The 15,461-nt window shown below is 38.6% G+C and overlaps 1 protein-coding gene across 1 annotated transcript in view; it reads right to left on the bottom strand.

Annotated features, from left to right (window-relative positions):
• Positions 1 to 15,461, bottom strand: part of CCDC69 (coiled-coil domain containing 69) — a 34,545-nt gene that overhangs the window by 6,585 nt on the left and 12,499 nt on the right. The window contains exons 3-5 of the mRNA XM_027841797.1: positions 12,866 to 12,990; positions 12,299 to 12,386; positions 9,014 to 9,087 (exon numbers count right to left, since the gene is read on the bottom strand). Coding sequence (XP_027697598.1) covers positions 9,014 to 9,087; positions 12,299 to 12,386; positions 12,866 to 12,990 — 287 coding nt within the window. The remainder of the gene's footprint in view (positions 1 to 9,013; positions 9,088 to 12,298; positions 12,387 to 12,865; positions 12,991 to 15,461) is intronic.

Below are 15,461 nucleotides of genomic sequence, written 5' to 3'. Positions count from 1 at the left end.
CTAGCTCAGTAAAACTTTTTTTGGTAACTTAATTGGGATGGCATTGAACAAATAGATTAATTTATGTAAAACAGTCATTTTTATTATATTGACTCTGCCTACCTATGAACAATTAATATTTCTCCAATTATTTAAATCTGACTTTATTTGTACAAAAAGTGTTTTATAATTATGTCCACATAGTTCCTGGGTTTGTTTTGTTAAGTATATTCCCAGGTATTTTATACTGTCTACAATTATTTTAAATGAGATATCTCTTCTTGCAGGGTTTCATTGGTGATATATAGAACTGCTGGTGATCTATGTGGGTTTATTTTATATCCTGCTACTTTGCAAAAGTTGTTGTTTCCACTAACTTTTTAGTTCAATCTTTAGTATTTTCCAAGTATATCATCCTATTGTCTCTCTGCATTATTTTGTAATCCACAGATGGGTTAGGTTTCTGTGGTCATTTCCAGTTTACTCCATATAACTGAATCCAAAGAATTTAAGTATCTGTTTTTAGCAAGAAATTAAAGTATTTTTTAGCAATTTCAGTGAAAATAGAAATTGCTCCCAAATTTAAATTATGACAAAAAATAAAAAGTCAGTAATAAGAACTCTGACTTCATTTCTCTAAGTCTCAGTTTTCTCATTTGTGAATAACTTTATGATCTCATTAATGCAGGTAAACCCCCCAGTAATGCAGATTGTAGCCCATCCATATCTTCTTTACTATGTCCTCTATAAGTTCTTCATTGGGAGTCCATGTAGCTTATTAGGAGGCTTCCTCTAAGTCTCTTGACATTAAATATTAATGTCATACATGGACTATCTGTTCAAAATGACCACATTCCTAGCCCATCTCCTTCACTTCTGGTGCTATATCTCTCATGATTTCTCTTATGTCCATTTTTTCGCATGCAATTTAGTGTTGGTTAATATGCTACTGTGTATTTGCCTCCCCATTATTTGTCTTTCCATTTTCCTTTGGTGACCCATGATTCTGATCCCCAGTGATTGTGGTATTCTATGAGTTATAGCATATAACATCACCCGAGGAATGTTACTGTTAAAAAGATGAGTTTTTATTTCAGGTAGAAATTTGTCTATCTGACGAGGGGTCACTGAGAGCGTTAAGAAATCTCCCAAATGCATTCTAGCTGGTTCTCCTCCTCTTCAGTTTATTGTCATCTGTAGCATTTGTTCAAGACATATGAACTTATGGACCGTTCCTCCAACAACATAACATAGGCTAGAGACAATATGCAGTCTTCACCCTCTTGATTTTTCCTTTATAGATCATTAAGTCAAATTTCTTTGAGTGGTGGAATAGATTTTATTTAGTAGGCTGTATAATATTCTGGGGCTTGTTTCAATGAGTTCAATATTATCCATAAACAGAGGAACTCATCCTCTATATGGAATCCCTCTTTCATTTAGACTCTGAATTGGACATTCTATGTGATAGTGGCAACCAACTTAAGTGAGCATGCTTATCCCTGTTTTAGGCCTCTCTTGGGCAATGACCATCAGCGTCATAGAGCAAGGTTATTTCTGTTGTCGAGAATTCTGAAGAATCTTTTATGATCTTGGCATATCCTTTTTGGAGGAGAGTGGTATTTTGTACTACCATGTCAAATGCTTTTCTGTAGTCAAGGAACTATAAGCACAGTGGAATTTTGCATTTTCTGCACCTTTCTACCAACTGTACGAGTACAAAGATGTGCAAACAGCTGCCTGTTCCCTTCTCATATTGCCATTAAGAATAGCCTTGATATAAAGATATACACAGATAGGTGCATTTCGTTCAGTTGTTTCAGTTGTGTCTGACTCTTTATGACCCCATTTGAGGTTTTTTTTGGCAAAGGTATTAAAGTGGTTTGTCATCTCCTTCTCCAGCTCATTTAACACACGAGGAAATTGTAGTTTCCTCATGTAGTAGTAAAGTGAATTGCCCAGAGTCACAAAGCTAGTAAGTGTCTGAAGCCATATTTGAATTCAGGTCTTCCCAACTTCCAGGCCTGGTGTTCTATCCACTGCACTACCACCTAGCTGCCTGGATAGATGTATAAATACACATAAACATACATCTATAGATGCACACAATTATATATGTATAGTTGAACTTAAATGTGTGTGTATACATATGTATGCCTTATATATAGTATGTATATTTTATATGTATATATGTATGTATATATACATATATAACACACATACATATACATATCAGCACTTGTGGTAGCAAAGAACTGGAAACTAAGTAGTAGATGCCCATCAATTGGGGAATGGCCAATGAAATTGTGGTATTTGAATGCAATGAAATATTATTATGCCGTAGAAAAAGATGAAGGCAAAGAATTCAGAGAAACTAGGGAAGATTTGTATGCTGTGATCTAAAATAAAGTGAACAAAACCAGGACAATAATTTATACAATGACCACATCAAAGTGAAGGGGCACAATATGGAAATACAACAGAATTTTAACTCGTGTGGTGGCCAACTATAACTTCCGTGTCCTAACAATGAAGCACGCTGTCTTCCTCTTTCTTGTGTCACGCAAATCAATCCCTCAGTGACCTAGAAAATGTCATGCTAGACCCTATCTATATTTACTTAGTCTGATCCAACCATTCTTCCTAACTTTATTTTCTTTAAAGTCATTTCTACTGCTTCATGCTAGACATCACATAGTTATTAAGGCTTCCCTACCTTTTATGGAATAAATAGTTTGCAGGAGAAACCTTGATGGAGCTGTACCATTCATGCTCTATTTCATCCCTCAGGTTAACAAGTTTTCTACAAACTCATTTTCTTCCCACCATTTTTTGCTATTTTATTGAGTAATTGTTTTGATAATCTTCCTTGAGCCTCTTCCAATCTGTTTTACAAATGAGTCGTATTTGAAACCAATACGTCCTTTGCTATCAGCTCTTTTCACTTGACAGAGAAATCAGTATTTGCCAAGTGAGGCTCTTTTGGCCTCATTGCTTTACAATGGTTCTGGAACTTCTGGAAGAAATGGTGAGAGTTAAAACAACTAATGAACTAGGCCATTTCACATTTTGGTAAGCATCAAGAGTTTATTTAAATGGGTCATGTTGGACTTGTCTTAATGTGCTCTATTTTTTTTGTTTTTATTCTTCTTATCTCTCTAATTAGAATAATAATGCTTATAAAGTTTACCTCACCTGGATATTGTAAAGAAAATTCATGAAATTTTAATTCAATTATTGTCATTATTGTTAAAATTTTGATAAATTTGTGATCTCAACCATGTGATTACACAAGCCATCTGTACTAATTGTAACCCATCTACCATTTTTTTTTTCTAATTATGATCCAAATTGCTCCCTACAGCAAAAATCTGTCTTTCAAATACCAACATTCTTCTGGGGGTACCGCAAGAATACAAATTATAGGATACTACTATCTTGGAAGAATCAACATTACACACAAAGCATTAGAGATGAATGGTAGAAGAAAAAAAATCAAATATTTCAACACGCATTTCATAAGTGCTTATTCTATGAGTGGGTCCATACATGGCACTGAGGAGACAAAGATGGAAAAAAAACCCAACAACCCATATACCTTCCTGTAGAGAAGTTTATAATTTAATTAGGGGAATGACACATATACATGTTAATATGATATAAGATTAAAGATGAAGGAAAGGTCTAAATAAAGTAATAGAAGAAATATTAAAATAATGATATAACTATTGGCTATACTATTTTGGGAAAGTTCCATAAAGGCACATCCTAATGCCTCATCATGGCAGGGAGGTGGCCTTGATTTATTGAATGTTATGTTAGTCCCAAGCGCCAGCAGGTTATATTATACTAGAATGACTTCAAGTATGGTGCAATGGATAGAATGCTAGGCCTGGAGTCAGGAAGACTCATCTTCATGAGTTTAAATCTGTCCTCAGACATTTATTAGCTATGTGACCGTGGGCAGGTCACCTAACCTTGTTTGCCTCAGTTTCCTCCTTTGTAAAATGAGCCAGAGAAGGAAATGGCAAATCCTTTCCAGGATCTTTGCCAAGAAAACCCCAAATGGGGTCACAAAGAGTTGACCATGACTGAAAATGACTGAACAACAACAAAAAGACCAGCAGGTAATTAATTCTTCAGCCATGCAACCCATGAGACAAAGACAAGTTTTTAAATGACCTCCTGTCTTATGCAGACCTACTTACACTCCTTCAGATGGAATAGTAGAAAAGAGGACAGAAGGTAATAAAAATTAAAAATTTTAGATTATCTACAAATATTAACTTAACTGTAGGTACTCCATGATATCCAAAAAACTGATATATGATTGGGAAAACTGAATAATATCAATATTTTCATAGTAAGCAAAACAGAATAAAAAGAAGTCAGAGCTAAATTGGATGGATGATTGACAGTCTCTCCTTAAAAAATCAAAACATGGTTTGGTAGAATAGATTTCATTGTACACTCAAATGAAAAAAGAAAAAAGTATTTTATGGAGCATTTGGTCATCTCTTCTTGAAACGTTCATGATAAGCATCAGCAAAAAAGGCCACCATGAAGATAATTGTAAATTATTCAGCAATACTTGTTGCCAAGAATGATGAGGTAGAGAAATTCTATAAGGAACTTGACAAGATCTTCAACACAAGTCAACATATATGTTGGTATTCAGGAAGGTAGGCACAGGGAAAGATTTTGGAGAGTATGGTTTGGGTTTGAGAAACAAAAGAGACTAAGTAAAGTCATATAGACTATTCAGAAGACTTATGTCTAATTATCACATACACTTCTTTTCAGAAGAGAGTTAGAAAATACTGGATACCATCAAGCACCATACACCTCCAGAAAACATGAAACTATACCTTAGGAGGAAATTACTAGTTATTCATGTGGAAGTCATATTAGAAAAGTCAACATCAAATTAAAAGTATAGTGAAGAAATAAAACACTGTGAAATATTGCAACTTTGACCTAACCTATTCATGATCCCTTGATGCCAAAAAATATTAATCTTGATTACCAACATTTTCACTGAAGCTTAGCCACTGAAGCTTAGTCACCACAATGATGAGGCCAAGAGAGCCCAGAAACCACCTTACTATGGAAGTATCAAGCAGAGAGAGAGAAAGGTAAATGCAAAAGGTAACACCAGTTTGAAATACAAACTTGTCTGTAAATCAGTAGAGAGGAATATGGCCACAGATTTGGAGCACTATCAACTCATAAAAGAGAGAAGAAGGAAGAGGAGGAAAAGAAGAAAGAAGTTTGGTGTGAAAGTCAACTCATCTCAAATCATCCCAAGAGCATCCAGATAAAATTGTCAAGAAGACAACAAATAGACAGAAAAAGTGGAACAAAATTGATATTTCTATAAGAATCCTTTTTCATCAGCCAAAGAGGAACAACTACATTTGGACCCCAACACTCCAGTCCTCATTATGCTCCACAAAGAGAATAAAATGGTATCTAAGAAGTTGAAATGAAGAAGAACGACTGGATACCAGCAATAATACATCAAGAAAATCCATGCTAGAAGTGACTTAGTCTTGACAGCACTGGCAGATTACTTTATAATATATCTCAAAGCCTGGAAGATGTTAAAGTATTGGGAGAAATTATAGATGATATTGTTACCCCTCAAAAGACAGCTATAAAACAATAGCATATTGTGATATATATATGTATACTTTCTCATCTTTACAAACTCCTGTTACGTAAGAGTTTACATATGTATCTAAGGGTCCTTGATGAAAATATGAGAAAAACACAGTCAAGTGTTGAGAGATTATTTCCTAAATGTATGTAAATGTTAATACCTTTATAGTCACACAAGTGACTGAAAGGTACAGAAAATACAAGATTGACCATGTTTATTGTTTGTTGATTACCAAAAAAAAAAAATTGACTCAGAGGATTATTAACTCAGTAGAGATTATTCTTCAAAGGCTGCTTGGTCCAACATTCCCTTACAGACTTCAAAGGTCATCTAGTCCAACATTTTCTCACATTTTATAGTTGAAGAAACTGAGGTCCAGAGATGTTAAAAAAAACAAGTTATCCAAGACCACACATGGAGTAACTAGCATAGCTGGGATTTGAATCCAGGACCTCTGATACCAATTACCTTTTCTACCATCATCTGTGCATATGTGAAAATTATATAAGATTCCTTAATAAATGCAACCATAGAAATATTCTGTTTAGGAGACCCTAAAGATCAAATAAAACCCTTAAGGAGAGAATCCTGTGCTTGCCAAGAGGCAAGCTATTTGTAGTTATATTACAAATTACATTGTAATTTACATTACTATAGATTACTAATCTTTTACTACTGTGATAGTGATTGTCTTGTGCATGGTCTATGTGGAAAAAGAAATTCCCTGGACATGGTGAAGGATGTTCTATAAGGGGCAAGGTCTTCCAGAAACTTCTGTTTCCAGATATTCTTGCACTGAAGAACATCACAGGACCTCCTCAATGAGAAACACTCAGATTATTAGAACAAATACTATACAAAAAACTAAATGGATGAAAAATACCTTTTGTCCAATCTATGATATGCAATTGGATGGCCAGTCTATTAGTACAGGTTCTGTGGATGGACAGTAAGCAGGGCCCAAAATAAAATAGGAGGAAGAGAACAAACTAAACTACATTTGAGAATCTACATAGTGAATGTAATGACATGAAGCTGTTTCCTTAGAGCAAAAGCCCATCTGTGTAACATGGATGTTCTCCCAAAAGCCTATAGTTACAAAGCTTGGAACATCACAGTCTCAAAAGAATCCAAGAGATGCATCATGTGTATTAGTAGGATGTGGAATATTTTCAATGATGACTTCTGCACAAGAAATGGAATAAGGAATATCAAGGTATTGTATAATCAGAAAAGGACATGGGCCTGTCAGTCACATGGCAAGAAGTATATGAAAGCTGTACAGCCAGAGTGTTGTACAAGTGTACATAAAATAGGAGAAGACCTAGCTGAAGGCCCCCAGCATTTGCAGTGGATCTTCTGAAGAGAGTCTATGGGAAAGCATGGAAAAGAATCACATACAGTGAAAAAGCATGGATACATCATGACCTGTGTCAGTGGAGGAAGTGCCCACTTTGATGAGATCATATATGCTTTGAAGTGACAAAGTGGGTGACATGTGAACTGGGTGAAGAGAAGCATTTCAACCAGCATGGAAAAATGGAGTAAGAGACATTATCAAGGACTTAACTGCTTGGAAAAGGAAGCAGGTCAGTCCTTTTTCGAGAATGAAGGGTAACATGAGGACTGTCAACATGTAGACCATGGTATCAATGAACTGTTAACAGAACCAGTAGAAGTAAAATGGATATCTCCTTCTATAGAGAATTTATGGAAGGATATGGACAAGAATCACACAGGGTAAAATTTGAGGGTCAGGGACCTCCACTGGTGGCGTTGGTGCCCATTCTGGATCTAAGCTATCAAACTGATAATGTCCTATTCTGATGCCTCATCATGGCCCAGAACTTTAGGTTCTAAGAAAGCTAGACCAGTACAGCATAAACTCTGAAAGGTCCCAATGACTTGACACAAGCCAAGCTTTGAGAATGGGCCTGGTGATCGACTTGGGGTTTATTTTTATAGGCACAGTCTAGCTAAATTCAGAGAACATCCTCACCAAGAGTCCAAGAGTATCTAATATTTTGGTCATGACAGCTTATAAATTCAATTTCATTTAGTTCAGCAAGTGTTGATTAAGGGTCTGCAATGCACAGGACACTATGCTAAGTACTTGGGCATACAATGGCAGGAATGAAACAATTCCTTCCCTCAGGGAGCTTACATATACAAGGCTGACGTCACAACCTACGAAATCCAAAATTTAAACAAAATGCATACAAAGCGTTAGAAGGGAGGAGCAATCATGTAAGAGAGAGCACCTAAGTTGAATCTAGAAGGGAACTAGGGACTCCAAGGAGCAGAGATAACAAGGGAGAGGGAAAGAGAAGGAAGGAAATAAGCATGTGTATAGTACCTATTATGTGCCAGGCATTGTGCTAAGTGCTTGACAAATATTATTCCATTTGATCCTCACAACAACCCAGTGAGGGAAGGGCTATTATTATCCCCATTTTATAGTTGAGGAAACTGAAATAAAGAGTTTAAGTGACTTGCCCAAAGACAAATAACTAGTAAAGTGTCTGAGTCTAGATTTAAATTCAGGTCTCCCTGACTCTGAGCCTAGCCCTGGGAGAGGCATACAAGGTCTAGGAGTAAGCCTGTGCAAAGGTCACAGAGGTAGGAAATGAAATGTCACCCATAGGGAAGAGCAAGTAACAGTAGATCAAACTGGCTGGAATTTTTAGTGCATGGTAGGTGGGTGGTGATGAGAAATCAGTCTGGGGTCAGAGCCTGATTGTGAAAGGTTTTAAATATTAAAGAGAGGTGTTAATATTTTATCCCTAAGGCAATTAGGGAACCACTGACCCTGCTTGAGTGGCACAGTTGGACCTGTATTAAAATGTAGAGGGATGGTGATCTGTAATAGTGAAGGAAGCCCCTATTACTGGAATCACTGATTTTTGAAATAAAAATATTAAAAATATTAAAAATTTTGAAATAAAAAAATTTTTTTAAAGTTAATTGCTCCCTTTCCAGTCTGTCACATGCCTAAAGCTTGACCAGTAGAATTTTATTCCTTGAGATTAAGTAATATCTTTTTTAGACTCTTAATTTAAAATGCAGAGCCCCCTGAGATGAGGATATACTAAGCCATTAAAATAGTCTTCAGCACTTTAGCATGAAAGTTTCAGACTCTTTCCTTCCTAAAAAGGGATTATCCCACTTAGAGAATGGGAGATATGGGACACAGACGACAAACTAGGCTGACTCCTGGGGGACTGTGAGGCAAGCCCAGTTTGAAACAAATTTGGAGATTAATCAACCCAGCAGAAAAAGTCTGCCACACACAGCTGCTGCCTGGCCAGTGTCTCTTCCTCATACTACGTCTGCTGCTGGTGCACACCTCCTGCCTCCTACCACTCTGCTCACCTGCAGGGCTGCCTTGTCCACCTGGAAGGAATCCATGAGGACCACTTTTTCCTTTTCATGGGAGGCTCGGAGTGCTGCAGGGAAAGGGCACCATGGTTAGCTCAGTTACCCACAAGACTTGCCTCCAGCCAAGAAAGTGTCAGCTGTTACCAGAGACCTGAAGAATCTAAGACTCAGTCAGACAACCAAGAAATAACTGGGAAACAAGAATTTCCAGCCACATTTAGCATTTTAGTATATTTAGTAAAAATAATTCTAAGAAGCAAGAGACCTCAGCTCTAGTCATTGTTCCACTACCAATTCGCTGTGTGACCTTGGAAGTACCTTCACCTCCTTGAACCTGTTTCATCATCTGTAAAATGAATATAAAAACTCCTGCCTACCTCACAGGACAGTTGTAAAGATCACATTAGATAATGGATGATACCATTAAAACCCTATACTCCACTGGGCTAGCTCTTTTGTTGATTTCAAGGTAACAAAGAGAAAGTAATTATTATTATTATTATTGTAGTAGTAGTAGTAATAGTAGTAGTATTAATAAATAATAATAAACAGTAGTAATAAATAATAAGTATAATAATAATAGCATTTAGATAGCATTTTAAGACTTACGAAGAGCTTTACAAATATCTCATTTGATCCTCACAACAGCCCTGAAAAGGAGGTACTATTATTATCATCCCCATTTTACACATGAGGAAACTAATGCAGATAAGGGTTAAGTGATTTGCCAGGATCACATAAAGTACTAAATGAGGCCATATCTGAACTCAGGTCTTCCTGACTTCTGGTCTAGCACCACGAAGCTGCTTCTGACTCAATCACAGGTTGAGTTTTCTAGAAGAGTGGGAACTGCTGAGTAGTATGAAGTAATGGTCAGGTCTGACAAGTAAGGACTGAGGCATATAGCCTGAACTATAGGCTCAATAATTCCTCAGCCAAGCTTTGAGCTTCCTGGCTAGTTTCCTTTGGGATTAAAGGATAGAATTCTGAATTCGGGAGCCTAGTATGAAGATGTTTCTCCCCTTGTTCCCTTAAATGGAGGCGGGTATTAACAAAGTGACATTTGTATTGTATGAAAAGTCTGGGTTTTAAAAACACCCTTTCCATTCAGACATATCTTTAATAGAGACTCTTTTAACAGGCTCATAAAACTAAAGCCATAAGGGTTCTCAGAGGCCATATATAGTTCTACTTCCTCAATTTTGTAGGTGAGGAAAATAAGGCCAAGTGAGGTTAAACGACTTTTCCAAGGTCTCACAGATAATGTTGGAGGTAAGATTTGAACCCAGGTAATCAGTCTCTACATTCACTGTCCTTTCCTATTCATCACATTTTTTTTTAAGGCAATTGGGGTTAAGTGACTTGCCCAGGGTCAAACAGCTAGTAAGTATCAAGTGTTTGATCTGAGCCTGGATTTGAACTCAGGTCCTTCTGACTCCAAGGCTGGAGTGCTATCCATTGCGCCACCTAGCTGCCGCCATTCACTGTTCTTTCCACTGTACCATGATGCTTCTGTTAGAAAGAGTATGGGACTAGAAGTCAAGATGCCTGGGTTCCAAAACCATCTCTGCCTCCAGTTGTGGGAAGAGACTCAAGCTCTATGGGACTTGAATTCTTCTTAGATGAATTTAAAGGAAATTGGCTTAGTTGATCTCTAAGGTCCCTTATATTCTAAGTCTTAACTCCCCTCATTATAATGAAATCCTATGATTCTGTGCCTCTCAGTAGAAACAGCACAGGAAGCATGGGGAGACATTCCAAGATTGGGGGGAGGGAAGGATGTTCTAAGGTGTGGTTCCCCAACGTGAGGCACCTTGGTGGGGCACTTCCTATTACCTGCTTCTAAGCAAGATGCACCATGTTTCCTTAGGTATGTCAGGGCATTCCTATCTCTTGATATAGTTCCAGACAACAAATTTAGAGTTCATCCCCAACCCCACCCCATAGTGGTGGCCCCAGAAACATTTCCTCCTGTTCCCAGTCAACAAGCTCTATGAATCTAGGAGTGAGGTCTTTACTCAACCCAAGAAGGGGCTATACTAGTCACAATATCTCTGCCTCCTTCTCTTTCCCAGTCACTGCTTTGGCCAATTCAGTGCTGAGGTGAAGAGACCAGGTCAGGAGCCACTTCCAGACTTTCTCAGGACCAAACGTAGACATAAAGACAAATATGCCTCTAGGAAGGGAAGTCTGCTCTCCTGGGAATATGGGAGAAATTAAGATTCTTGCAAGAACAGGAAATTTACACATGCATGTATGCACACACATGAAGAAAGGGACCAGATAACCAAACAAAATAGAATCAGAGTTCTCTGTAGGAATATTTTCATCTCTAAAAGTGTTACTACCCAAAGAGCACTGAAACAGTGGCCAGAGTCAAGATAAGTAAGTAAGCCAAGTAAGGATTCAATTGGCTGTTCATTGCCATACCACTTTAGTATGATACCAGAATCTCTAACTAGGAAAAGATATTCCCTTTGCACTGACTGATTCAGGACCACAGACAGCATCTAATTGCCACTGAGATACAATTTTAAGCTGTTAGTAATTAATATTCCATCAGAGGGGAAGCTAGAGGTACAGTGGATAGAATACTAGCCCTGGAGTTAGTCAAATTCAGCCTCAGACACTTACTGGTTGTGTGACCCTAAGCAAGTTACATAACCTCAGTTTGCCTCAGTTTTTTCATCTATAAAATGGGGATAATAATAGCACCTACCTCTCAGGGTTGTTGTGAGGATCAAATGAGATAATAATTGTAAAGTGCTTAACACAGTGCTTGGCACATAGTAAGCACAACCTAAATGTCAGCTATTCTTACCTCTATTAACAAATCCTCTGAGAACAAAGCTTCTTTCTCACAATATCGCTGTGAGGTACAGGGGTATAGGCTTTGTTAATAGAGAAGTCCAGAAAGGGTAAGTAACTAGCCTAGGTTCACATAGCAGCCTAAACAGGAAGATCAGGACTAGACCCCAGTTCTTCTGACTTGGCCCAGAGCTCTAACTCAACCTTGTACTAAACTTACAAACCTAAATTTATAGAGTGATTAGAAAGGCTCTGCTATGATGGCGGATATACTCTGTCTAGGAGCTCCTGCACTATCAGTGGACCCTTGGTCCAAAGGGTGATCCCACATGTGAAGGTCTGGGCAAGGACATGATCCCCTGTGGGAAAAGCATCCCATGTACCAGGTGGGCTAGATCTGTTACTCCCCCAAGAAGACGGGGTCCCCCCTCCCAGACTCTGGGGTTTTAGAGGGGCTCCTCCCACCCTTACCTTGTAAGGTCTCTTCATGCTCCCTTTGCAATACTTTGAGCTGCTCAGCAAGTTTTTCACGAAGCTCTAATTCCTGTTCATCCACCACCTGGAAATAAGGAAGGCCCAGGGGAGAGTGGGATGGAGCCAATTAGTTCCCTACCATTATAATTCCAAGGGCAAGTTTCATCGACATCAGGACTGGCAAGAACCTTAAAGATCACGTAGTCTGAGTCATTTGACAAAGGAGGAAACCAAATCCCAGAGAAGTGAAGTGATTTACCCAAGATCACACCAAGAGTTAATGACAGAGATGGGAAAACAGGTCTCCTGACTGTGAGTTTAGTAGAAGGGGTGAACTATATGGAAATTCCTTTTTGCCCTTAGGAATAAGAGCTTTAAAAACATCAAGGAAAGGATCTCCAAGCTTACTGACATTGGTCTCTTCATTATGGGATGATTGTTCCTTGGTTATTTCCCTCCCATAGTCTTCCAAATGCTAACTCCTTCCAGGCAGGAAGGTAGGTTATATCCTAAGAAAACCTATAGGGTAAAGGAAACTGCTGGAACCTGGGCCAGGGAACCCACCTGGACTTCCACTTCCCTGGTCTGATGCTCTGATCTCAGCTTCTCTGACTCTTCTTGATGCTTCTGGAGAACATGGACCATGTCCAGTTGCTGCTGCTCACCATGGAAGAGATGGGGATTTGGGTCTATGAGGAAAACCAGATCATGAGTCCATTGGGGTAGTTGGGGGGGGGGTGCAGTTGGGGGAAGGACCTAGTTGGAGGATATGGTTAGCATGGTCCCTGTTCTTGTAAGTAGGAGGACAATGGAGTTAACTGGAGGATGCTGGCCCAAGACCAATCATTAGGGAAAAATCAAGGCCTTTAATTATGTAATACTGACTAACTTTTACCAGATCTGTAATTTCATAAATCTAGGGGACTCTTAATGAGGGGACAATCCTCTGCCAAGGCAGCCTGGAACCTTCTTTGACACTTACAGTCTTACAAATGCATATTTGTTACAAGGGTTTGGTTTTTGTTTTTGCTTTTTTGGTAATCAGAGGAGAGTGTGGGAGGGAAAAAATAAATGGTAATTGAAAAAAAATTTTTTAAAGAAACATATTTTGGAGAGTTGCCTGGGACATTGACAAATTCAGTGCCTTGCTCAGGGTGACACAGTCAGTATGTTCTGAAAGCAGAATTTGAATGCAGGTCTTTCTGTCTTTAAATCCAGTGCCCTATTCATTATGCCACACTGCATCTCCAAATATTAATTTTTATGGAAGAAGAAAATGCGATCCAAAAAGTGGCAGCATGATATAATGGAAAGAATACTGGATTGGAGTTAAAAATACTTGGCTTTGAATCACATCCGCCTCTGACATCCATTAAGTGTGGGCATGAATTGATAATTAATTTATGAAATTATGAAATGGGGGTTGGCACACCTGGTTCTTTGGCTACTCACTAGGAAAGACTACAATTGGCAGAGGGAAATGCAGTAGCTATCTTACTTAAATAATACACAGAAACATGCAGCAAAAAGTAGGCATACAGTGCTGTGGGGACAGGGGAATGAGATAGTGAAAGGAAGCAGTGTGAGAAAAGATGGGGAGGGGAGAGAGGCAAAGAATATAACTCAGGTAGCCATGAATTTGGGAGTTGGGAATACTAATTAGCAAGGACCCTATGGAGAAGGAAGACTGCTAGGGGGTGGGGAGGAATCTGAGGTCTCATTTTTATAGGATTTTTTAGCGAAGCAAACCAACTCCTATCTATGCCACCTTGAGGTTAGTTCATTAACATATCCAAATTATCTCAAAGTTATTGCTAAAACTCTAACGTTAACATGTCTATATCATCTCAAAGTTATCAGCACCTTTTGATGTTCTGCTGGTCTGGAGCTGTGGACCATCAAATTTTTCTAGAATTTACATATAATAGGATCTTTTCTAGAATTTATGTATTGTGGGGCACCTAGGTGGCTCAGGGGATAGAGCTCCAGCCTTGGAGTCAGGAGGACCTGAGTTCAAATCCAGCTTCAGACACTTGACACTAGCTATATGACCCTGGGCAAGTCACTTAACCCAGATTGTCTCACCAAAAAGCTGTTCCTCATTCAACACATTATCAGAATGTGAATTTTGGTTAATATATGATCCAAATTTGTGAATTATTTCCTTTGATGGTTGGGATAGTTTATACATGACTTCCAGGTTCCCCTTTGCAGTCTTATTTCCTTTTATTGCCCTTTTATACTGGCTACTTACAAGTTTACTATACTGACTAGGGGTGGTTGGTTAGGGGGATGAGAACAAGGGCAAGTCACTTCCATTCTTTGAGCCTTTGAGTTTCTGCATCTGTAAAATAGGGATGATATCTGTAGTACCATGGGGTTGTTACTCAATAAACATTTATTCAGCAGTCACTATGTGCTAAGCAGCCACTGTGCTAAGCACTGGGAAAACAAAGAAAGGCAAAAACACGTTCTCTGCCCTTAAGGAACTCACATTCTAATGAGGGAGACAGCATGCAAACAATTATTTACTTACAAAATCTATATAGAGTAGGTGAAAAGTAATCTTAGAGGCAGGACACTAGTAGAGTGAGGGTGAGGGTGAGGGTAGGGGTGGGACAAACTGGGAAAAGCCTCCTACAGAGGGAATTATTTGAGCTGAGCCTTGAAGGAAGTCAACAGGTAGTGGTCAAGACGGAGAGCTTGAGGAACAAGCCAGTGAAAAGGTACTGGGATAAGACGTGAAGTATCATGTGCAAAGACCAGCAGAAAGTATTTGTTGCTGTGTTGGAGAATATATGGAAAGGAGTAAATTGAAAAAAGACTAGAAAAATTGGAAGGAGCAAAAAGGAAGCACTTTAAATGCCAAAGAGAGGAATTTTATGTTTGATCTCAGAGGTAATAAGGAACCATTGGAATTTCTTTTTTTTTTTCAGTGAGGCAATTGGGGTTAAGTGACTTGCCCAGGGTTACATAGCTATTAAGTGTCAAGTATCTGGTCTGAGGCCAGATTTGAACTCAAGTCCACCTGACTCCAGGCCCAGTGCTCTATCCACTGTGCCACCTAACTGCCCCACCATTGGAATTTCTTGAATTGGGGTGTGTGTGTGTGTGTGTGTGTGTGTGTGTGTGTGTGTGCGTGCGAGAGAGAGAGAGAGAG

The sequence above is a fragment of the Vombatus ursinus genome, unplaced genomic scaffold (genome assembly GCF_900497805.2).
Source record: "Vombatus ursinus unplaced genomic scaffold, bare-nosed wombat genome assembly UNPS02014863.1, whole genome shotgun sequence".
Classification (NCBI taxonomy): Eukaryota; Metazoa; Chordata; class Mammalia; order Diprotodontia; family Vombatidae; genus Vombatus; species Vombatus ursinus.
The sequence above is the reverse complement of the archived record's forward strand: the minus strand, read 5'-3'. Positions and strand labels throughout refer to the sequence as shown.